The 26,461-nt window shown below is 36.6% G+C and overlaps 1 protein-coding gene across 1 annotated transcript; it reads left to right on the top strand.

The window, feature by feature from the left end:
• On the top strand, positions 1-26,461 carry LOC103491333 (preprotein translocase subunit SCY2, chloroplastic). Its single transcript, XM_008451228.3, has 13 exons — positions 1-169; positions 1,632-2,150; positions 2,257-2,345; positions 7,061-7,140; positions 7,264-7,353; positions 7,766-7,857; positions 18,647-18,730; positions 19,150-19,291; positions 19,571-19,687; positions 19,840-19,969; positions 25,275-25,398; positions 25,513-25,619; positions 25,903-26,461. The coding sequence occupies exons 1-13, from the start codon at positions 97-99 to the stop codon at positions 25,990-25,992; spliced, it is 1,737 nt and encodes a 578-aa protein (XP_008449450.2). The 5' UTR covers positions 1-96; the 3' UTR covers positions 25,993-26,461.

Here is a 26,461-nt window from a genome sequence, read left to right as displayed (position 1 = left end):
AATTAGAAAAACATAAAAGAAAAAAGGGGAAATTAGCCGACGACAGGGCTCCCAACGTAGCCTTGAGCTCAGTTGGCGCAATTCCAAAGTCCCGCCATGGAAGCAACACCTTGCTGCACTCGTCTTCTCCGTCCCCCGCTGCTCCATTCTGTACCTTCAAAGTTTCGAGGTTAGCCTCCTGAACTTCGGTTTGCGGGAAAACTATATTACATAGGAAGAACGACAAATAGTTCAATTACATTGTTATCCTACGGGTGTTTCGTTTGATATCTGTTCTCGTGAAACCAGAGAGGTTCATTCTTATTTTCATTTTCTCTAAAGGTTGACCCTTGCTAGAATTATTTTAGTTGTGTTCGTTTCCCTGTTGAATTGGCTTGTATGTGAAATTACTTTACTTGCATAAATATCTTTCATGTGGCAATGAAGTATAGTGCTTGTACTGGAACCAATATTCTTTTAACTTTTAATAGGAGGGTGTTTCGCCAAGGAGTGGAGTTGTGAACTCCAATGTTGTAAACTCCAATGAGTCGTGAAGTATGAGGAGTTAGTGAATTCTTAGGAACGGTATAAGAAGTTAATAAGACATGAAATTGATATTTTTTAGCTGTGGAGTTCACAATTCCACTCAAAGAAGCTATTTCTTTTAATGGGAAGTTCAGACTCAATCTCTTTAGCAGCAGGCTGGTGGAGCTAGATTCAGGTTTCTTGCTGGTGTTGGGGTTTTCAGTGGTCATTGAGAGAAGAAGATGAGAAATGATGAGGGTGTTTGCCTGTGATGTTATGATGTTATGATACCAAGTCAATGAACAGTGTAATTCTCAGCTCAATGGAGGTTGGCTACTCGGGATTTTACTTGTAGTGTAGTAGATGTAAATTTACAAAGGATTCACTGAGATAGACCACATGTGACCGCTACTCTTAATCGAAGGAATAGCCAAATAAATAATTTTACTAACAATTACAAATGGAAAATAATGATCTATAAAAACAGTACAACTGATATCAGAGGGAAGGAAACTGTAATGAAGAAAAACCCAACCGGCCAACTCAGGCAGACGACACAACTTATTATTTTTGAAGAATTTCTGATAATATGTTCAGACAATATATTACTTTGAATCTATTTTAACAGAAATGTCTCTTGTCTAATTTTTTCTATCTCAGTTGAGTGGTTGTGCAAGTGTAGTTAATCAATGAGAACTCCAGCTTGTCTGAGTTCATCTCTGTCTCTTTTTATAATGTTTTGATATCTTAGGTTTGATTCGGAAAATCTATTTCATGTTTTCCTTTTATATTAGAAATGCTTCCATATGGTATTAGTATACCATGATCAACAATCAATTTACTATTTGGTTGTCAGCTTAGGATAAGTAGGATAATTTCTCACCATACTACCATGTATTTGTTCGATATTTTCTTCTTAGGGTTAAGGTTAACTAAAAACTTATTTCCATCTTTGAACACAAGCAAATTCATTTTCCTCCCAGGGTTAAAATTGCTCTAAAACACTGATATATAATTTATGTCTAGTTGATTCTTCAGCTGAACATGGGAGTTTGCTTTGCTACAATGTAATATTTTGCATAAAACATTTCTAATATGGCCTCACTTGGCTGCTTTCATTTGAACAGTTGCTGCAGCTTATGACGTCCAATTCTGTCATTTCAAGTTTGGTAGATCTACCCCTGTGATAAATTTCAACACTTCAAAATTCAAGGGAAGAAATAATGTGTTATTGAAGAGGCCTTTGGTCTCTAAAATGAACCAAAAGTCATTTGATTGTTTCTCAAATCAGTGCCAAAACAGCCGTATGAATGTCAAGGCAACATCTGAGCAATGTCTAGACCTTGAAACTTTTTCACAGGAATCAAATGACGGGGATGCTTTTCTTACTTCTTCCAATGGCACTAACTTTGATATCTGGAAACCTAAATCCAGAGCATTTAGAAATAGATTCTTGAATCTTGTACGTCTTCGTTCTGTTCTCAACAATGCTGCTGAATCATTTTTTAAAAGTGAAATACGACGAAGATTGTTTGTAACAGCAGTTCTAATTGTAATAAGTCGTGTTGGATACTTCATTCCTCTTCCTGGGTTTGATAGGAGGTTGATACCACAAGATTATCTTAGCTTTGTTTCTGGATCTGCCGGTGAGTTCCTAAAATTTTATGCATGTGTTAGTGATCTCTATATTCTTATTATTGCGGAATTTAATTTTGTTTCACTATCTTTATCTCATATTCATGTCCGTGGCAGATGAACTCGGTGATTTTACTACCGAGATGAAAATGTCTTTTTTCCAGCTGGGCATCAGTCCTCAGATTATAGCATCAATCATCATGCAGGTTTATCGCTTTTCTTCATATCTTTCTTCAATGTCTTAATATTGATGTGGAGATTGAGATACCCAAAGTAGAGGGTATTTAAGAATATTTAAGGGCTTGTTTCCTCTAGACAAGCTTGGCTGTGAAATATTTATTTAACTTGCAGTAATGGGAAAGTTTTGATCCACGTCTACTAATTGAAGACAATATCTATTCTAAGGGGAAAACGTTTAGGGGCTGTTTGAGTGAGGATTATGTAAGACTATAATAACCACCTCTAGCTATAGTAAATACTATTTAAAAATCCCCAATTAGCTATAGTTAACACTATTTCAAAACTCCTAATTTGCTATAGTATTTACTGTTTGCTACGGTTTTTACTATTTGATATTCATCATTTTTTTATTCTTTGCTACAGTGTTTACTATTCTTTCTTAAATTAAAATAATCCACACCACAAACACATACTATTATAACCCAAACTAAAATAATCTACGCCCAAACACAAACTATTATAACTCAACTATAATAACCTAGGACTATCTCACTCCCTACCCCAAACACCCTCTTAAGGAGTAAAGTACCCTAAACTATTGTTTGAATAACTATTAATTTTCTTTTTCCTCCTTATTCTTTTGTTTTATTGTGCTCTGACAAGTGATGCTTTTTTTTGAACTAACTGCAAATGCTTTGTTATTTGATTCATTAGCTTTCTATGATTTTCAACAATTGGAAGGCCCTTATTTTTTAGTTTCTCTTGGGGAGGGCCCTCTTGTCCCTTGCCCTTAGGCTATTTATCTTTTGCCCATTGAATATATTTGTTTCTTATAAAAAAAACTTCTCATATATGACAACCTTAATCTTTAGACATTACTTGGCCACTTTTCTTAATACATTACTTGGCCACTTCTTTTAATACGTTACTCAGCCGGTTTTTTAATAACAATTTGATTTTTTTCAAAAAATAGGAAATGCACTTTTCATTGAATTAATGAAAAGAGATAAAGTATTGATGTACAAAGTACAAAGAATTTAGTACAAAGTACTGAAGGATCAGTAGGCACACCCATGTGTTTTGGTTGACATTTGCTTAGCGTCCACATCACATCCAAACAAAATACATGGAAAGAAATAAAAGAAGAGTATGTGGGCTAACAAAGTCCTATATTTTGTCATATGTTGTAAATGCAGTATGGTAGTCTTCTTTGACAGGTCTTTTATTGGTTTTGTTTGGATATGACGAGGAAGCTAAAGGGGTGTCTACCTAGTTGAGATGTTTGGGTGTGTCTGTTGATCCTATTTATTTTGCTCATTGTATAAACCTCTTGTACTATGAGCTTTAGTCTCATTTATTAATAATAAATATCATGAAAAACCCTCTGATTTCTTTAAAATCATAACTCCACTGAGAAGGCCTTGACTGCATTACATAACAAGTAAGCTTTCTTCTTTAGGGCTGGACCAACATGTATCTGTAGCACCTTGTTTTTACAGCCATTATCGAAAACCCAATAGGGATTTTCCTTTTTTTTTGAAAAAACGAGTCTCGAATTTTATTAATAAAATCGAGACTAATGCTTAAAGTACAAGAGAATTATACAGAGAGCATAGAAAAAAGAGAGACCGTGGATCAACAGGCGCACCTGGACATTTCAACTAGCTTGACACCCCTTTAGCATCCTTAATAGCTAGCATCAAAACGAACAATCAAAATACTTGCCAAATCCGCCCCCACCCTATATAAAGAATCCTAAAAAAAGAAACGAAAGAATAAAAGGAATACAAAAAAAAAAAAAAAACCCAGCCCACCAAAACACCCCGACTAAAAGTAGGGGGTCATTGAGTAAAATGTTACCAATGGAATAATTACACAAGGTCTTCGAAATCGAAGCCTAAAGGGATATATGAAATCTAATCAAAGATCAAACCTCACTATGATCCCTTTCCCTACCACGAAACACCCAGTTGTTCCTTTCTCCCCAAATGTCTCACGAAAAGCTCACACCCCGCAAGCCATAAAAATCTCCCCTTCTCTCTAAAGGACAGATGGAGGAGAAACTCCTCGATCGTCGCACGAATGCCTCGATGGCCAGCATGGCTAACACCGAACTCTTGCAAAAAAAAGCTCTACATAGCTCATGCCTACTGGCAATCCCAAAAAAGATGATCAAGGTTTTCCTTCGCCTTTCGATAAAGCATGCAGCAAAAAGACCCAACAAGCAAAGTCCTCCTCCTAACAAGCCTATCAACAATGTTAACCCGACCAAACAAAACTTGTCAAATGAAGAACTTGACTTTCTTAGGAACCTTGGTCCTCCAGACCACATCAAAAATATACTCCCTAGGAGGGGAGGGTTCCAACAACAGACTAAAAAAGGATTTACACGTATATATTTGACTTGGATTGGGACTCCAAACATGTATGACCTACCTTCCCTCTCTAAAATTGCACCTCTCAACCAAAGAAAGAAGAGAGACGATCTTCACCGTTTCTCTATCGATCAAATTACAATAGAACTTGAAAGACAAGGACCTAGAATTATTGGACCTAAAATATCGGATATCATACAACTTTTGGAAGAGGATAAATGATAAAGATGTAGAAATGAAGAATAAAGGGAAGACTCCCCCACTTACTCATCCTCCTAAAAATACGTATGCTTACCATCTCCCACAAAGCAACGAATTAACTGGTAAAAAAGGTTGGAAACTCGAAAGAGATATTCTTCCAAGGATTATGGTGTGTGACTTTAACCCTTGTCACCGCCCATTCAAAAGGATGATTTCCATGCTTACTCACAATAATCCTATGTCATAAAGAATCGGGCTCAAGGGAAAAGCGCCAAAGCCACTTGGCCATCAAAACTTTGTTGCGGATTCTAAGATTATCGATCTCTAACCCCTTAACTCACAAGGCGCCCCATCGCTTCCTAATTGACCAAGTGAGATCGATGACCTTCATCTACCCCTTCCCACAGAAAATCTTTCATACACTTTGCCATGCTCTTGCACACTGAGTTAGGGACCCTAAAGAGAGATAAATAATACCTTGAGATCCCTCCGGCACCAACGTAATCAAGGTTAACTTGCCAGCTTTCTAGAAGAATCCTTTCTTCCACATCACCAATCTCGGAAGAATCCTTTCTTCCACATCGCCAATCTCTTATGATTTTTCTCATAAATAAGATCCCAAAATGTCAAAGCTCTCAGGTTTCCACCCAAGGTAAGCCCGAGATACGAAGAAGGGAAAGAGCCAACCTTGTAATCAAACACCTTCGCCCACCTCTGCAACTTGATTACTGTTAATTCAAAAAAATAGTTGCTCCTATTAATTTTTAACCTAGACATATCTTCCAAGAAAGCCATCATATGGTTAAGAATGAGGAAGGACTCTTTTCCAAAACAAAATGACGTTGTATCATCTGCGTATTGGAGATACGATAAAGCGACTTCATACCTTCCAATCCTAAAAGAATCAATAATATTTCCTTCCACCCCCTTATAAATGATCCGACTTAAGACATCCGCCACAAGTAAGAATAGGAAAGGAGACTAAGGATCCCTTTGTCTTAAACCTCTGGTGGCTTGAATTAACTCTTTGGGGGTTCCATTAACGAGGATAAAATACTTCAGATTCCCCACACACCTCTACATCCTCCATTTATAACTAAAACCTTTTTTCATCAGCACTCTATCCAAAAAAATCCCAATCCACATGGTCATATGCCTTTTCAAAATCAATTGCATTAGACCTTTTTGTTTCCTCGACATATACTCCTCAATGGCTTTGTTAGCAAGAGCTTGTTCCAAAATCTGCCTTCTCACCACAGAGGCACCCTGGGCCTAAAAAATAGTAGATGACATAACTTTCCTTAACTGATTAGCAAGAACTAGCCAGAATCCAAGCCCCAAAATTCAGAATCGCATGAAGAAGTGGAAAAGTCACGCATGAATGGAAGATCAATGAAACATTGAAGAAAGAGAAAATCGAACGTTGATGCCCCCCCACCCCCCAAACCAACTTGACGATTGCTCTTGAGTTGTTCCGCTGGATTGGTTGTTCAAGATGTTTGGTCTCTTCCTAAGACCCGATGAGAAAATGGGTTAAAAAAATACTGTTGATGAACAATATGAACTTAAAAGTATGAGTTTATCACTATCTTCCACTATAATTCTACGACTGTGGTTAAGGAAGAAGAATACTTTTGCAATTAACTTATGCTTTGTAATTTATCAATCATGTAAATTTTGGAATTCATTAGGAGTTGAAAGTGCATCTAATGTTTATTTATTAGCGATTAGCATTAACAGTGAACTCATGACAGAATTAAAATTCTAACGCATCCAAAGTATTGAGGCAAACTACCACGTTCTGAATTTGAGGTCAATTTTATCCCTTCTAATTTCTTAAACTTTTCCATAGTTAAGTTGTTTTTCATTTTGGTTTCCATTTTCTGGAGGCTAAACAAGTTCTGAATGTTATTTCCTTAGCCAGTAGCATCAATTCTCTCTTCGACAGAATAGGGATGAAATAACTCATGAACAGAGTTTTGTTGGTCCTAATAATTGCTTCCATGTTGAGTTTCATTGGGCAATACCTCTTTGTTGATGAGCTTTTTTCCGAAAGTTTTTTTTGTACATTTTATTTATTTATTTATAGAAATGACTGTTATTTTTGTATTGCATCCATCTTGGACTGAAGTTCAATGCTTAACTTTTCAAAAGTTGATACGCAGGTACTCTGTCACATTTTACCCTCTTTAGTAAAGCTGAGAAAAGAAGGCTTGGATGGTCATGAGAAGATCAAGAGTTATATGTATGTTTGATACTTCATTCCAACCATTGATCTGCATTTTTTATTTATTTTGTAATTGACTTATGCTCATTTCTTCCTTTATTTTGGATGGAATTCATATGAACATCACCTTATAACGCTCAGATGGTGGATGTCACTCGGCTTTGCAATATTGGAGGCTTTAGTACTATCTTGTTACTCACTTCCATACTCTATCTATGCAGCTAATCACAGGTAAACTTTAGCAATGAGGGCATCGGTTTGTTCATTATTTGGAGTTCTGGGTAGTTGTATAGGATCAAAATTTTTCTCAATTTAGACATTGAAGGAAAACATACTTTTTATAGTAATAATCTGCATTATCTATTTATTGTCGTTGCATGTTCATTTCTACTTCCAATTTCATTTTTGTTTTTACTTTCATGTAATACTCAAGATTCTCATATATGTATGTATGTGTATATATATATATATATTTAAAATCATAATTGTTTGTTCAGATACTTTTATTTAGAAAATTGAGGTTGCGTCTTAAAAAGAGAGATATATTAAATCTTAAAAATGGAGAGACCGAAGGTTGCATAGCACCTGAAGGGGTTTATTCTTCTTCTTCTTCTTATTTTATTTTTATTTTTTTATTTTGTAGAGTTAAGCATGTGATGGTAACGTCTTTCTTATTGGTTTGTGGTGCTATGACAATGACATGGATATGTGACACAATCTCAGAGTCTGGATTTGGTAGCCCACTTCTTCTTTCTCTTACTTGACCAATTGTTTTGTGCTTTTCTTTATTATTTGTGGTTCAAGATACTCGAATGATGCATCCCATTTAAATGAATTCAGATGTTTGGCTTTACATTTTTTTATTTGTCATTTGGGCGATGCTTCAGTGTTCAACTATTTTAGACTTAATTCAGGATTGTTGTGGTGGTTTATATAACTGCTGTTAACCATTGGAAAATTTATTTGGAGTGGACAATGCAATAATTTTGTGCTTGATGAACTTCAATTTTTGTAGGAAGGGGAAGCTATTTTTTTTTTTTTGAAAAAAGAAACGAGCCTCTTTATTTAGAAAATGAATAGACAACATAGTGTTGAGTAAAATGAAGAGACAAGATTGATCTCTTCTATTTGGAATTTGTTTTGTAGCTTTTGTTGTAGAGGTAGACAGAATTTTCTCTTTTCTCTTGCTCTTAGTATAATACTCTTGTACTTTGAGTTTAAGGCTCTTTTAATAATAATAATTTAAGAGGTCTGTCTCCATTTAAAAAAGAAAAAACAGTGCATCCGGACATCTCAATTAGGTTGGCGCCCCCTTAGTACTGTCATCACATCTGGGCTTAGACCAAAAAGAAATAACCAAATCAAAGAGAATACAACTCACTCAATACATCTAGAAGAAAAAAACAAAACAAAACATTACAATAAAAATGAGACCTACAAACGAAAAATATATAATCAAATAAGAATGCCTGCCAATTAAGGCTAATGTGTTGGGGGAAATATGCTTCAAACGCTTTATTAAACCACCAATTCACCCAAAAGCTTAAGCTGGTGGTTGAAGGCAAATTTAATTATATATCAGTAACAACTTTAGCTAAGGAGCACCATGAGAGGGCATTGATTTTTCATTCTAGCAATCTCCAAATGAGTCATCCAATTGGAAGCTTTGTTTTGGAATATTCTTTGATTTTGCTGAAACCAAATTTCTGAAAGTAGGGCCTTTATAGTATTTATCCATAGCAATCTTGGTTTCTCTTTTAGATTGAGCCGATTAGGAGCTGCAAAACATTCTTCTTAAAGTCAGAATCAAAGATCCAATTGATGTCGAATAGGTCAAGCCAACAACATTTCTTTGCAAAGGGACACTTAAAAAACAGGTACTGTAAATCCTCAGAATTCTGCGAACACAGAGCGAATGTTTGGTGATAAAATATGAGATGGAAGTTTTGACTGCATGGCCGAAGCGCAATTCAAGAGCCCATTCAGATTATCTAAATTGTGATATTAAATCTTCTTGGACTTTTGGTCTTCCAAATAGCCGAACATAAATGTTTTTTAAGGATAAATGTTTAACCAACGATTTAACCTAGAATTTTCTGTTAAACTCTATAACCTCGAAACTCTTTTATTCGGGTTTGCCATGATTCGTTTTTCTGAAATGATTCCGTTGAGAGCTTGGAAATCATCAATTTCTTCCTCCTTTAATTGCCTCCTGAAATTTAAAGACCAAGATGCTATAAACGGATCCTAGAAATCATGAACTGCCCCATTTGGATTTGATGAGAGTTTAAACAGCCTTGGGAAAGATTTTTGATTGGAATCAAATCAGCCAAGGATCATGCCAAAATGCTATTGTCATGCCACTGCCGAGTTTAAACATAATCAGCGAATCCACCTGTTTCCAGCTTCTTGAAATGCTAATCCACGGACTGTGAAGGCTGCAAGAAACGCTTCCTTTGGTGTGCCAACTGAATTCACTTCCACCGTGTATGCTCTTTACTACTTGCACCCAAAGGGAGTTCTCTTCATTGATAAATCTCCATCCCCATTTGGCTAGCAGAGCAAGATTTTTGTTTTCTAAGCCTCCAAAACCAATCCCCCAATCCTCTTGCATTCAGGGCACCCAGTTCCATTTAACTAGATGATTCAATTTACCTCCTGACTGTCCTTCCCAAAAGAAGTTTCTTAATAAACGCTCCACTGATTGGGTCGCCTTTGCCGGCAATAAGAATATTGACATATAATACATGGGATATGAGAAAGAACTGACTTACATAAAGTGGCACAACCTCCTCTCGATATGTTGTATCATTTTCATTTATTTTGTGAATTACTGGCTGCCAAAAAGAAGCTTGCTTAGGATAACCAACGAGGGGCAGCCCTAGGTAAGAGAAAGGAAGATGTGATGCTTTACAGTTCAGCTTAGATGCCTCTTCAAGCAACTCATTTTCTTCAATGTTAATACTACAAATAGCAGATTTTTCCCAATTAATCTAAAGCCCAGAGCTCCACTCAAAGAATTCAATTGTCTTCTTTAGAATTTCCAGCATACCATCTTTGTATTTCCAAAAAATTAACGTGTCATCAGCAAATTGAAGGCAGTAGACATGTATGCTGTTTTTTCCCACCTTTACCTTCAAACTTTCTTTTTTCATAAAGTCTATTTAACAAGGCACTTAAAAGCTCACTGATTAATGAGAAAATGAATGGTGAAAGTGGGTCTCCTTGCCAAATTCCTCTTGTAGCCTTGATTCTCTCTCTTGGTTCCCGTTAATGAAAATTGAAAATTTTGGATTTGAAAGACGACCCATGATCCATGTGATCCACCTAGTGTCAAAGTTTTTTCCTATGAGAATTTTCTCAAGGAATTCTCGATCGACTCTATCAAAGGCCTTTTCTAAGTCCAATTTTAGAATCCACCCAGAAAGGGGAAGCTAATTGAGGTCGCTGATTTGAGATGGCCATATGTCGAGCATTTGATAAAGTGATCCTTACCGGATGATAGATACAAAGTGAACAAACTAAAGAAGATAGCCTTAAAAAGACAAGTTATAGTATTTGGTAATCACCGACAGATTTAGCATAATCTCAGGGAGCTCGAGCCCCTCTCAACTTTATGCTCAAGAAGAAGACAAGATATACATGGAAAACACTAGTATAGGGAGAAAAAACCATGATAGAAGTTGCTCTTATTATTTTCTAATAATCAAAATGAAAAGAGTAAAAGAGGGGAGAACATATATATATAGGCTATAATAAGCCCCAACCGAAAAAGGAAATAAAACTAGGGTACAATAAATTACACATATAACCTTGGGGCTATAAACACTCCACTACCCTCTAATTTTCAGCACTCCCCTCAAGTTGGACCTTAGATGTCAATTAGGCCCAACTTGCTAGCACAATGGTTAAAGCTCTACCTGAGTAACCTTTTGGTGAGGACATCAACAATTTATTGACTAGAAGGAATGTACGAGATACAAATATTGTCATTGTCAAGTTTCTCTTTTATAAAATGTCTGTCTATCTCCATATGTTTCGTTTGGTCATGTTGAATTGAGTGTTGGCTATGCTTATAGGAGCTTTATTGTTACAAAAATGCTTCATAGGTAACTCACAGTCCTGGTGAAGATCTGACAATACTTTCTGCAGCTAGATCTCTTCACAGATTCCTTAACTCATACCTTTGTATTTGGCTTTAACACTACTCCTAGCAACAACACCCTACTTCTTATTCCTCCAAGTAACAAGATTACCCCACACAAAGGTACAATATCCTGAAGTGGTCTTTCTATCAATAACTAATCCTACCCAATCAGAGTCAGTATAAGCCTCGATACATTTTCTGCCAGTTTTTCGAAACATTAAAACTTTACCTGGAGTAGTTTTCAAGTATCTCAAATGCAATTCACAGCTTCCATGTGTTCTTTGTATGGTACTTGCATAAACTGACTAATAGTGCTAACTATATAGGAGACATCTGGTCTTGTGTGAGATAGATAAATCAACTTTACCACTAAACGCTTGTACTTCCCTTTGTCAATAGGAACTTCGTCACCAGGATTTCCCAATTTTGCATTGAACTCCATTGGGGTATCAGCAGGTCTGCATCCAATCATACTTGTTTCCTTTAACAAGTCAAGATTATACTTGCTTTGTGAAATAGAGATCCCTTCCTTTGATCGTGCCACCTCCATCCCAAGGAAGTACTTCATATTCCCTAGGTCTTTGATTTCAAACTCGTCACCCATTTTCTTTTTTACCCTAGTAACCTCAACAATATCATCTTCTAACAAGACAATATCATCGACATACACAATCAACAAAGCAATTTCCCAGATTGAAACCTTTTTGTAAAGTGTGTGTGATTAGAATGTCCTTAAGAGAAGCCTTGCGAAATTTGTCAAACCCTACCCTGGGAGATTGTTTCAAGCCATAAAGAGATTTTCGAAGCTTGCAAACTTGGTGGTCAAACTGAACTCTAAAGCCTGAAGGAGGACTCATGTACTTCAAATCACCATTTAGGAGAGCATTTTTTACATCAAGTTGATAGAGAGGTCTCTTTATTGATTGCAACAGATAGAAGAACCCTGACTGTGTCTAACTTTACCATAAGAGAAAAAGTTTCTATATAATCAACCCTATAGGTCTAAGTGAACCCTTTTACAACAAGCCTAACCTTGTACTTGTCTAAGGTCCTATCTGATTTGTACTTCAGAGTGAACACCCATTTGCATCTCACTGTCTTTTGCCCTTTAGGAAGAGCGCAAAGATCCCATGTCTTATTCTTCTCAAGTGTTCCCATTTCTTCCCTAACAGTCATCTTCCACTTAAGATTTTTCATCGCTTCATGTATGTTTTTTGGTATTGTTACAGTGTCAAGACTTGCAATAAACGCCCTGAACATAAGCAATAGATTATTGTAAGACATGTAATTAATTACACATAGAGTGCTTCGTACAAGACCTAGTACCCTTTCTCAAGGCAATGAGCATGTAAAGAGATGGATCATAGCTCTTTGGCATGTCTAAGTCATCTAGGCTAGTCTCATGCATCTGTGTGTCAGTTAGATGTTTATCACTTCTGGCCGTCGTATTCTCTTCTGAAACTGTCATATAAGTTCTGTCATCCTCAACCACATCAACAATATCATCTTCAACACATAAGTTATTATTATTTCTATAGTAACCTGAGCTTGTGTTGGTTCAGATTCATGGATCGGAGCCGGCAAAGCAGTAAGGGAAACATTTCCTTTCTAAGATTCTTCTTGTAACAAGTTATCCAGGGGACTTGTTGGTGGGTAAAACGGTGTCATGGAGGATGGGTTCAGGAGGCTTAGTAGGGGCTATAGGTGTGAAAGGAATATGCCAATTAGCCTTTTCACTTCCACTCTCCCCCCTGAAGATGGCTAACAGGAAAGAAGGGTTTATCCTCAAGGAAGGTGACATCCATGGACACGAAGTACTTTCAAGAAGGAGAATGGTAACACTGTAGCTCCGTTGGTGCAAAGGATACTCCATAAAAACACACGATTGAGCATGAGGAGAAAATTTAGTGCTGTTAGGCCCATGATTGTGAACAAAGGTAGAGCACCCGAACACACCTACAGTAATATCAGGAATAAGCTGTGTGGAAGGATAGAACTCCTTGAGGTATTTAAGAGGTGTTTAGAGGTGGAGGACCTGAGGTTGCATTTTATTAATAAGATGTGCCCCAATAAGGATTGCATCACCCCATTAGTAGGAAATAAAAAGTAGACAACATGGAGAGCGAGCAACCTCAAGGAGGTGATGATTTTTCTACTTAGTCACACCGTTCTGTTGCGGGGTATAAGCACAAGAACTCTTGTGGACAATCCCTTTAGAGGACAGAAGTCTCGAAGAGTATGACTCAGGAACTCACAACCATTATCGGTATGCAAAATTGCAATTTTAGCGTTGACCAGTGTCTTAATGGTTGTGTAAAATTGTTGAAATATTGATGAGATCTCAGATTTATCAATGAAGAGAAAAACCTAAGTGAGACGGCTATGATCATCAATAAACGTTATAAACCAACATTTCCCTAAAGCGGTAGTGACTCGTAAAGGCCCCCAAACATCACTATGAATGAGGGTAAATGGCTGGGGAGGTTTGTAGGGTTGAGACGAAACGAAACTCTGTGTTGTTTTCCACAAATACACACATCACAAGACAAAGAGGAGATATCTACTTTAGAAAATAAGTGAGGAAATGGATATTTCATACATTGAAAGTTTGGGTGGCCAAGACGAAAGTGACACAACGTATAAATCTTTTTCAGAAGTAAAAGATATAAGATGACAACAGACTGGTCCTACGGCAATTCCTAGAGAAAGCATCACCATTAAGGAGATAGAGTCCCCTACTGGATTGGGCAATGACAATCATCTTCCTCGAGCTCAAGTCCTGAAAAGAAACAGTATCAGGTGAGAAGATAGTTTGACAATGTGGATTCGGTTACCTTATTGATAGATAGTAAATTGTAAGATATCTTAGGTACATGTAACACATTATGTAAAATGAGACCATTAAAAGGAGAAGTATGACCCTTGCCCATAATAGGAGCAATGGACCCATATGCAATCCTAATTCTTTCATTGACAGCATATGGGAGATATGATACAAAATGTTCAGAGGATCCGGTTAAATGGTTTGCAGCACCTGCATCAAGTATCCATGGTTTTTTCTCATCGATGCTGAAAAGACTAAAGAATTGAGATGTACCTAATTGTGCAAAGCACAATTTTTTGCTCAATCAAGGATTATTCTTGGCCTGCTGCCTGTGATTTTGTTTTGGACAGATTATTTATCATTTTGTTTTGCCTTGTATTTGTGGCTTTTTGTTTTGATCTTGTATTGAGATTAGGAACCTAGTATAAGGGTTTTATTTTCGTTTTTTGGATGTGATGATGGCGCTAAGGGGGTGTCAACCTTGTTGTGTTGCTTGGGTGCGCCTGCTGATCCCCCAATTGCTTTTTGTATAACCCTCATGTACTTTGAGCTTTGTCTCTCTATTTTTTGATATAATAGTGAGGTTCGTTTATGTTTGTACTCGGGATATGATGCTTGGCACTAAGGGGGTGTCAACCTAGTTGAGATGTCTGGGTATGCCTCCTGATTCCTATAGGACTCCCTTGATTACTACTTTATTGCTCACTTTGTATAAATCTCTTGTACTTTGAGTTCTTATTAATAAAGAAGTTTTTGTCTCCATTTCAAAAAAAAAAAAAAAAAATTAAAATAATAATAGTGAGACTCTTATCCTTTTAAAAAAAAATTGTGCAATGGCTCCAATAGGAGTACCAAGATCATCTCGATTCCTTGCAGGGGTTGGGAGTTGTGAAGTTCCAACTAGTTCACTCATAAGAGCTCTACCAAAATCATGCTTGTCATTTGGCGGATGTTTCTTACCATTTGGTGGTCGACCATGTAACTTCCAACAATTGTCTTTCGTATGGCAAGGTTTCTTACGATGTTCACACATTGGGACAGACTTCCCACTTTTAGGTTCCATATTGTTAATCAACGCAGATCGAAGAAGAGTCCTCTCCTTTTTAGATTCTCTCTTGAAGGTCTTTTGGTCTAGGTCTCGGTACCTCACCCGTTGGTTACCCAAATTTGTGACGTCCTTCAAGGGCCATCTTAATGGATTGAGACCATGAGAAATAGTTCTTGCCATTCAATTTCTCTCTTCCAGAATCTCCTACGGAGCCAGTTAAATAATTTGCAGCAGTTAAGTAGGAAAATAGGTTACTGGGTTCTTCGACTATATCAGTAAGACTGAAGGAGTGGCATAATTTGTGGAGTTTGTGGTAGCTCCTAAAGCTGCCCCAAGAGCAACGATTTGTTGCTGGAAACTTGTCTGAAAATTAGCCCATTGTTGTTGAACCATTACCGGAGATAAACCAACTGAACCTTGATGTTCATAACTAGGCCAGCATGATGAGTAAGACCTGGTTTTTGCGAGAAGCTTGTTGCCGTAATAGGGAATTTACCTCTTAGGCAGGCGGACGACTTACTAATCTTATTTTCATGATGTATGTTTCGATTAGGGTTTCCATCAAAGGGTTATGGTGGCACTAGAGTTGGATGAACGATCAACGGCAGCGGAAAAAATGGTGGCTCCGGCGACTACTCCTGCGACCGCTCTACTGGCAGCACAAGGGAAGTTGGTTGCAGCAGCTGTGGCTGAGGTAGTGCTGGTGCAAAACTGAAGTCGTCTTGCACTCTCTGGTTTTCGCTAATGGCGGCTAAGGTTTCGTCACCATGCTGTGATATAATATTGAAAAAAAAAAGACATGATATATGTGGAAAGCCTTAGTACATGGAGAAAAAACCATGATAGAAGCCGCTTTTATTATTTTCTAATAATCAAAAGAGTACAAGAGGGGTGAATATATATATGTATGCTATTATAAGCCCTTACAAAAAAGGAAATAAAACTACGGTACAGTAAATTACTCAAATACCCTTGGGGGCTATAAACACTCCCCCCTAATTTCTGACACTCCCCCTTATGTTGGAGCGTATATTTCATGTCAATTAGACCAAACTTGCTAACACAATAGTCAAAGCTCTACGTGAGTATCCCTTTGGTGAGGACAACAATTTGTTGACTGGAAGGAATGTACGTGATACAGATACAAATATTGCCATTGTCAAGTTTCTCCTTTATAAAATGTTTGTCTATCTCCATATGTTTTGTTCTGTCATGTTGAACTAAGTTATTAGCTATGCTTATAGCATCTTTATTGTCATAGAAGAGCTTCATAGGTAACCTACAATCCTGGTGAAAATCAGATAGAACTTTCTGCAGCCAAATCTCTCCTAGATTCCCTAATGCGTAGCTCTATATTTGGCTTCAACATTGCTTCTAGTGACAACACCCTACTTCTTACTCCTCCAACTACTTTCTTCTGTTAGTCATCTTGACATGTCTACCCCAAGTCCTTCAAAGTCAAGTATGGAAATTTCTCATTTATGGAGAGAAATACTACAAACTAACTCTACAGGTCAAATTCTTGAGTTAAAGTTTTATACTAGAAGAGTAGGCAACCAAAGGAACGAATACTAGAGAGTTTATTCTACACAAAACCAATTTGAAACCAAGGTAATCCTTCTTTTTCTTCTATTCCTAAAATTTCGATTGTTCAAAATACCTCATCTATTATCTTCAATCTCGATGTTCTTATTGCCTTCAGAAAAGGCACTAGGACATGTACTAAACATTCCATTTCAAATTACATCTCATAAGCAAAATCGTCAACTAGTCGTAAAACCTTCCTAACTAGGATAGATAACTTATTTGTTCAATTGTTCCTAGGAGTATACAAGAAGCCCTAGATGATCCATATTGGAAACTAGCTGTTATGGAGGAAATGAATGCTTTAAGACAAAGTGGAACTTGGAAAATAACAAATTTACCAAAAGATAAGAAGACTATGGGTGAAAATGGGTGTTTACAGTAATGCTGGCAGTAGCCTGGAAAGATACAAGGCCAGACTAGTAGCGAAAGACTTTATTCAAACTTATGGAACCGATTATTAGGAGACTTTTGCTCCGGTTGCAAAATCAACTCAATTAGAGTCCTTTTGTCTCTTGCAGCTAATTTGGATTGACCTCTTTATTGATTAGACACTAAGAATACTTTTGTTTATGTGCTTTAGAAGAAGTATTTATGTGCTTTCCACCGGGATTTGAAATGTAACTTGGAAATGGCGAAGTTTGCAGATCAAAGAAATCATTAAATGGTCTCAAATAGTCTCCAAGAGCATGGTTTGGTTTGGAAAGACAGTCACTAGTTATTGGTGCCAGCAAAGTCAAGCACATCATACAATCTTTTATAAACACTCAGAGAATAACACAATTGTTATTTTAATTATCTATGTTGATGACATTATCTTACAGGAAATGATGAAGAATGTTTAGTTGATCTTAAGAACAAGCTTGCAAGCAAGATTCAAATCAAAGACTTGGGACTCTTCAAATATTTTTTAGGGATGGAGTTTGCAAGATCTAAAAAAGGGATTTTTGTTAATTAGAGGAAATATATTATTGACTTACTTCAAGAGACAGGTTTACTTGACTATCGAACTGAATACAAAATTACAAGATGCAAATCCTGAGGAAGTCAAGGACAAAGGCAGATACCAAAGGCTTGTAGGTAGATTAATCTATTTATCTCACATACGTTCAGATATAGCATTTGCTGTAAGTATGACGAGTCAATTTATGCACTCACTGGGACTCATTCACTTTGAAGCAGTATATAAAATCTGTAGATACTTGAAATGAACTCTAGGCAAAAGGTATATTGTTTCATAAACATGATCATTTTCAAGTTGAAGTGTACACTGATGCTGATTGGGTTGGAAGTTTAGTTACATGGTGTAGTAAAAAACAATATGTAGGGGCTAGGAGTTTTGCCGAAGCAGAATTTAGAGCCTTAGACCATGGAATTTTTTAAGGCATATGGATTAACAGGATCCTTGAAGAATTGAAAGTGTCTCCAAAGACACCTGTACAAGTTTATTGTGATAACAAGCTGCCTTTGCTATAACTCATAATCCGGTTCTACATGATAGGAGGAAGCGCATTGAAGTTGACAAGCATTTCATAAAGGAGAAGGTTGATGCAGGTGTAATATGCATATCTTATCTTCTGACATCAGACCAAACAACAGATAATGCTACCTAAAGGTCTTTCAAGAAGACAATTGATAAATGTCTTAGCAAGCTGGCTATGGATGATATCTACCAATCAGCTTGAGGGGGAGTGTTGAATTTCATTCCTTTGTAATATTCTTTCGTATTATTCTTTATTTATGTCTATAATATTTTTTCCTTATTGGTTGTTGGTCTTTCTCTATATAAGAAGAACTTATATTTGGTTCAATAATATAGAGGAATAATGTTACATCATTTTTGCTTCCCATTTTTAAGTTTATGTCTTACTTTTGTGTACGGTATGCTTCTTATCTGTTTAACCAGTAATGTGCGTTGTAGGTCAAGGCTCTTCTCTAATTATTTGCGTTGGAATACTGACGGGCTATACAGAGACATTGTACAAAATGTTGTCTCAGCTGTCAGGTATGCAGTTAAACTAGTTTCACAGTTATCTACCCACTGGAGTGGATCAATTCTAATTTTAGCCATTTGATCCTATGCTAGTCTATATTTACCATAGAAAGTAGGAATTGTAAAATAACTTTTTTTTTAAAAAAAAAGAACTATATAAATTAAATAAAATGATGCCGATAATATTCATTAATAAAGAAGTTTGTCTCCTTTTAAAAAAAAATGATGCTGATAATAATATTAGGGATACTAGCTGATAAAATTGACCATTAGATCCTATGCTGATAATATTAGTTGGGTATGTTTGGCATACATTGTTTGTGTATTTACCAAGGTAAAATTGTGTTGGAAAGAGTATAAATATCAGCCCCCAATTTGCGTCAGCTGTAAGATATTTCAGTTTTTTTTTATTAAAATGTTACATATCACAGGACGTGCTGTTGTTTGGTGGCCTTACGTGCTTGCCTTATTGGGCATCTTTACCATAGTTACAATGTGGGCCGTTGTTGTTACTGAAGGTTGCAGGAAAATTAAACTGCAGTATTATGGTTTTAAACTTGCTTCAGCTGCAAGGTATTCTGATTTTCTTTTTCCCTGAAACAGATTTTCTTTATTACCATTGTCTAATGCTCCCATGCATTTGGTTTCTTCTCATAGTAAGCAGTGTCATAGTAATGAATGAGACCGATTCCTTTGTTTTCTTACCCAGTGTTAGGGTAAGGATTAAGTAATATCATGTGATCCGTTTAATTTCAATCCTTCGGCCAGGCATGCTTTTATCCAATTTTCTGATTGTCTTTTTTGGTTCATTATCTATTGTACCATCCTCTTTTCATTTTGGTTTCTTTCCAGAGAAGACTCACCAATCACTGAAGTAGAGCCTTATATACCTTTTAATATCAATCCTGCTGGGATGCAACCAATTCTCACGACCACATATCTCTTGGCGTTTCCCAGTGTACTTGCCAGGTTGCTATTTGAAATACATCCTTGTTACGATATGATGGCTAAAGCTATTTTTTTTAATGTGATTGATATGAACTTTTCTCGTGGTGATAAAGATTCTGTTTCTTATGTTAAAAAATAATGATGCAATTTCTAACATTGAATTTTGTACCCAGCCTCCTAAAATCGACATTCTGGGAGCATGTGAAGGAGATACTGAACCCTGAAAGTTCCATTGGTGCAGAGCCTTGGGTTTTTTACTTATTATACGCGGTTTTTGTATTCTTGTTCAATATATTTGACATTGTAAGTTTTCTTACCTTCTGCCTTCGGGTTTTTAAATGATTATTGCATTTGCATTGTGCCAATTTATAGAATTTTATATTTTCTTTTGGCTAAATATGAGATAGTCCTAATGTTTTGCTGTTTCACTGTTCAATTGTTATCTACATAAGCTTACGATTTGATACATTTGCATCCACCAATGGAAAGAGTATAATTGGAAAATTCCAAAATGCAAATTTTGGAATTTTGTAAAGAAAGAGGCTAAATTGCTAGCCATGGTAGCTGTTATAATATATATTTATATTATACATGTCCATTATCGTAATTGTACATACTGTCTAGGGTTTCTATGTACTATATATATATATGTAACTTTACTCTGGTTCTATATTGAATAAAAAATATACTTTTCTCTCCAAATTATCGAGTACATGGTATTAGAGCCATCTAGGGTTTGGAAATTTCTTGCTTGATGGCTTCCCTCTCCATTAGGGTTTAGGTTTAGGTCATCTTCACATGGCCGTTTGTCAACGCCACCCATCTTAGGAGAAGCGCCATCGTCGTTCGTTGTAGTCTGGAGTCGTCAATCATCGGAGAACTACGCACATAAGCTTCATGTGCATTCGGACCATCTTTGTGTAGTCTCCACGGCGCCAGCGGGTGGGAGCGCCTGGCTTCTCCAATTCGACCTCTGTCTTTTGGGCTTGACTCGAATCCACTTTTCCAGTCAGTTTGTGCAGTTGATTCCATTGAAACCTATTCAGGTTTGACGAAAGTTGAAGAATACGTCCTTGGTTCTAGTGTTTGTGGCTGTTTTCATTCCAATTTTGCAGCTGTTTTGATTGTTTTCTTTTGTTTGTGTGGACTAGTGTGTGCCTTCAATATGCCGATATAAAGAATTTGGTAAGTTTCTAACGTAATCCCCTTAGCCTCGAAGATCACAGAACATAAGTTAAATGGATCTAATTATCATGATTGGCGTTAGACAATTTTGTTCTATTTGAGAAGTGCTAATATGGATGATCATATGACTGACGATCCCCTAGAAGATGCAAAGAAGAAGAAGGATTGGCTTTGTGATGATGCTCGACTGTATCTTCAAATCAAAAACTTCATTAGGAATGAGGTAATTGGATTGCTTTATCATTGTGAGTCAGTTAAGGAACTTCTGGAATTTTCAGAATTTCTATATTCAAATAAAGAGCAAGTACATAGAATGTTTGAAGTTTATATACAGTTCTTCCATGCTGAACAAAAAGCAGAATTTGTTATCAGCTACTTTATGCGCCTTAAGAAGATTGTTGCCGAGCTTGTTTTGTTATTATCCTTTAGTCGTGATGTTAAAGTTCAGCAAGCTCAACGAGAGAAGATGGTTGTTATGATCTTTTTTAATAGACTCTTGAATTTGGATGACCAAAGCACAAATTCTCTTTGACTTTAAAACTCCGTTGTTAGACGATGCTTTCATTCGTGTTCTTCGCATTGAAAGCTCTCCAACCAGTGTGTCTATTCCTCAATCTAGGAGTGCTCTCATTAACAAGAACAATAACCCAGGGTACCTCGAGCGATGGATAACAACCTTCAGAGGAATAATTACGATCATTTAAAATCAGATTCTACAGAGATTGTTTGTAACTATTATCGTAAGCCAGACCATTTGAAACGTGATTATCATAAATTGCTATATAAAAATAATCAACGATCTCAACATGCTTTGTTAGCTTCCAAATGTGATATGACAAAGGCATCAATTACCATTTCTGTAGACGAGTTTGCTAAGTTTTAGATATACAAGAATTCATTACAAGCATCATCTTTCTCTAATTTTGTTGCATCTGTTGTTGACACAGGTAATACAAAGTGTCCCTTTACATCCTTTACCAAATGGGTCATAGACTCTGGTAGAAATTCTCGCTTATTTTCTAGACCATTGTCCCCTGCCCCTTTCCCATTTGTCACTTTGGCAGATGGCTTCACATCCTCTGTTCTTGGCTCTAGCACTATTCATCTTACCCCATTCTTTTCTTTGTCTTCTGTGTTACATTTGCCTAACCTATCCTTTAATTTAATTTCTATTGGCCAACATACTCATGACCTTAATTGTGTTGTCTTGTTTTTCTTGGTTAGTGCTTGTTTCAAGATCGTGTGATGAAGAAGATTATTGGCAGTGGATATGAGTCGGAAAGCCTTCATCTCTTTAATCACCAAGTATTGCAAGTTGTGGCATGTCCTATAGTTACATCTCCATTTGAAGTCCGTTGTCGTTTAGGTCATCCATCTTTGTTCGTGTTGAAGAAGCTTTATCCCGAATTTTGGTCTTTGTCCTCTTTGAATTGTGATTCGTGTCAATTTGCTAAATTTCATCGTCTTAGTTCGAGTCCTCGAGTCAATAAGCGAGAAAGTGCTCCATTTGAGTTAGTTCATTATGATATTTGGGGTCTGTGTCTTGTTGTGCCTCAAACATGCTTTTGTTATTTTGTTACTTTTGTTGACAATCATTCTCGTTTAACTTGGTTATATTTAATGAAAAATCATTTTGAGTTATTATTTCACTTTTGTGCTTTTCATGCTGAAATAAAAAATTATTATAATATCTCTATCAAAATTTTACACACCGATAATGTTGGTGAATATTTCTCTCATGTTCTTCTTGGGAGAGGTAACCTCACATATAAAAAGATTGTCGTCCTTTCCCTGACATGAACTCGATGGTGATGAAGTAAAGGATGTATCCTAAAAAAATGTAACATCAGGAGAAAGAAGATATTTTTTAAGGGTAGGAAAATAACAACGATACCCCTTTTGAACACGCAAATAACCCAATAAGATACATTTAAAGGGTTCAGGATCTAACTTAGTATGATGAGGACAAACATCTCGAAAAAAATAGACACGACCAAATATCTTAGGAGCAATAGAAAACAAAGACTTGGTAGAAAAAGAACATGATAAGGAATCTCACCATTAAAAACAGAGGAAGGCATTCTATTAATCAAGAAACAAGTCGTGGAAACAACTTCCACCCAAAAAGTTTTCGGAACATGCATTTGAAACGATAAAGCACCGGCTGTTTAAAGTAAATGTCTATTTTTTTGTTCTGCAACACCATTTTGAGATGAAGTGTCAACACATGAAGACTATGAATAATGTCATGACCACACAAGTAAGAGCCAAGAGTATGAGAAAAATATTCATTAAATTGGTCTTTTATTTTAGCATGAAGGGCACAAAGTGAGATAACAACTCAGAACGATTTTTCATTAAAAATAACCAAGTCAGACGAAAATGATCGTCAACAAAAGTAACAAAATAACGAAATCCTGTTTGAGATACAACTGGACATGGATCCCAAATATCCGAATGAACTAACTCAAATGGAGCACTTGCTCGTTTATTGACTCGAGGACCCGAACTAAGACGATGAAATTTAGCAAATTGACACGAATCACAATTCAAAGAGGACAAAGACCTAAACTCGAGATGAAACTTCTTCAACACAAACAAAGATGGATGACCTAAACGACAATGGATGTCAAAGGGAGAAGGAACGACAGGACACACCACAGCTTGCGGTACTTGGTAATCAAAGAGATAAAGGCCTCCTGACTCATATCCTCTACCAATAATCTTCTTCGTCACACGATCTTAAAATAGGAAAGAACAAGACAACACAATTAAGGTCATGAGTAAGTTGACTAATAGAAATTAAAGGATAAGTTAGGAAAATGTAACACATAAGACAGAGAAAAGGGTGGGGTGAGGTGAATAGTGCGAGAGCCAAGAACAGAAGATGTGGAGCCATCTGCCAATGTAACAGATGGAAAAAGGGCATGAGACAACTGTCTAGAAAATAGTCGAGAATTATCAGTCATATGAGCATGTTGAGATCGTTGGCTATTCTTATATAACAATTTTCGACAATCATATTTCATATGGCTTGGCTTACGACAGTAGTTTCAAACAATTTTTGCTTCGATAATCATAACTATTCCTTTGGAAATTGTTATCCGTCACTTGAGGTACTCGGAAGTTATTGTTCTTGGTAATGAGAGCACTGCTGGATTGAGGAATAGACACACTATTTGGAGAGCTTTCAATACGAAAGACATGAGTGAAAGTATCGTCTAATGATGGAATGTTAGAGTTAGAGAAAATTTGTGCCTTTGCCATTCCAAATTCAATTAAGAGTCATTTAAAAAGATCATAACAACCATCTTCTGTTGCTGAACTTTAACATTAGGACTGAAGTGTAACAACAAACCAAGCTCAACAAACCAAGCTAAAAAAAACTGCATACACACTTCAAACATTCTATGTACTTGCTTTTTACCTGAATATAGAAAATCTAAGAATTCCAAAAGTTCTTTAACATACTCCAATCCAATTACCTCGCTATCAATGGAGTTTTTGACCTAAAGATATAGACGGGCATCATCACAAAGCCAATCTTTCTTCTTCTTTGTATCTTCTGAGGGATCTTCGGTTATATGATCATCCATCTCGATACTTCTCAAATAAAACAAAATTGTCCGACGCCAATCATAATAATTAGATCCTTTTAACTTATGTTTTGTGATTTTAGAGGCTAAGGGGAATAACGTTAGAAACTACCGAATTTTTCATGTCGGCCGTACTGAAGGCACATACTGATTGTAGTCCACATAAACAAAAGAAATCAATTCAAACAACGCTAAAATTGGGACGAAACCAGCCTAACAAACCCTAGAACGAGGTCGAACCTTTAATTTTCGTCAAACCCGAATAATCTTTGATGGACCCAATTGTACAGACTGATTGGGAAAGAGGATCCAAGACAAGTTCAGAAAATGGAGGTCAAATTGGAGGCTGCAAGCGCTCTCACGTGCCGGCGTGTGGAGGCTGTGCAGAGATATTCCGGCGGTGCGTTAAGCTCACGCGCGGAGTTTCCCGACGATCGATGACGGTAGATGATGATGCCGCTTCTTATGAGCTGGACGGTGTTGACAAACGGCCACTCGAAGATGACCTAAACTTAAGCCTTAATGGAGAAAGAAGCCACAAACTACGGTATTCCAAACCCTAGTGCTTTGATACCAAGTACTCAATAATTCAAAGAAAAGTATATATGTTTTCATTCATTTAGAATCAAGATAAAGCTAGATATATACAGAGAACAAAGAAACCCTAGACTATATGTACAATTACGATAATGGACATATAATATAAATACATATCATAACAAAAACGCCTACCTCTACTTTCTCTTAGAGGTGATGTAATATTGTCAAATATAACTATGTAAATTGAATTTGTTAGTCTACTCTCACACTTTCCTTTACCATTCCAGGCCAACTTGCCAAAAGAGATTTCAGACTATTTAAATAAGATGGGAGCAAGGATACCGAACATTAAACCTGGGAAAGCTTCTATAGAGTACCTAACAAAAGTTCAAGCATCAACACGCTTTTGGGGTATGTTTTATCCTTCAATTTCTGATTTGAATGACGAAGTCTTTCCTAGCTTGGCATTGCTTTCATATTTTGGTTGATGGTTGATTTCCTTTTGACTTTGCTTTGTAATTACAGGAGGGCTACTGTTGAGTTTTTTGGCAACGACATCATCTCTTCTTGATCATTACTTACGCAGTGTTAATGCCGGTTTTGCAATTGGTTTTACATCGGTTCTGATTATTGTAAGTACTAAAATTTATCATTTTCTTATCATTCTTCAGTCATTGAAAAATGCCATGACACTGGTTATCCCTCCACATACACAGTTTTAACCCTGACAATGCAACTAAGTGTAGTTGTAAATATTTCCAACAGATTGTTGGGATTTTGATAGAAATATAAATACTGTATCCTCCCATGTAAAAAGCTGTTAGAGGAAGATGTGGTAGATTTATCATATTAGTATGCTGTTCAAAATTTCCAACCTTATCGATGAACTCAAGTTGCTGCATGTTCACTGTTCAGGTTGGTTCTATTATTGAACTCAGAAGATCTTACCAAGCATATAATGTCATGCCAAGTTTAAGCAATGCTTTGAGGCGCTATGGTGTATAACAAGTTCAAATGGTGCTCCTAGCGGTTCTGTATTTGTGCCTCAAAAGTATCCAATAATCTCTTTCAAGTATAATTGTCTGGTTCCTCCTGGCTCGTAGCTGGACAAGAACAGAACCTTTCATCCTTCCTCAATTCTTTTGTAGTGCTGAGGACTGCAGAGTTTCAGAATAGTGGGCATCCGTAACAATGTATACTAACACAAGTACCAAGAAAATTTTGATCCTCTGGTCTTTGAAAAATCTAGCAGACAAAGGACACAAGCATTGGAATGTCAAAGATGCTAATCACGAGTGTAGCTACAAGATCCTATTCTTGAGTCTAATTTTGACCATTTTCTCCCTCTTTTGTATACATAAAATATGTAATACGAATCTCAACATATTTATTAGATTCTAGCTACATTGGTGCTGTAATAAAGAACTCCGTTCAGTTTTTGGATTTATTAATACCATTTTAGATCTTAACTTCA

This window comes from Cucumis melo, chromosome 5 (assembly GCF_025177605.1).
Source record: "Cucumis melo cultivar AY chromosome 5, USDA_Cmelo_AY_1.0, whole genome shotgun sequence".
NCBI lineage: Eukaryota > Viridiplantae > Streptophyta > Magnoliopsida > Cucurbitales > Cucurbitaceae > Cucumis > Cucumis melo.
Note: the sequence above shows the minus strand (reverse complement) of the source record. Positions and strands in the feature narration are given on the sequence as shown.

Coding starts and splice junctions, on each gene's coding strand:
- LOC103491333 (XM_008451228.3), top strand. CDS start 97: ATGGAAGCAACACCTTGCTGCACTCGTCTTCTCCGTCCCCCGCTGCTC. Junction 2,151..2,256: donor CTTTGTTTCTGGATCTGCCG/GTGAGTTCCTAA, acceptor TGTCCGTGGCAG/ATGAACTCGGTGATTTTACT. Junction 7,141..7,263: donor GAGAAGATCAAGAGTTATAT/GTATGTTTGATA, acceptor TATAACGCTCAG/ATGGTGGATGTCACTCGGCT.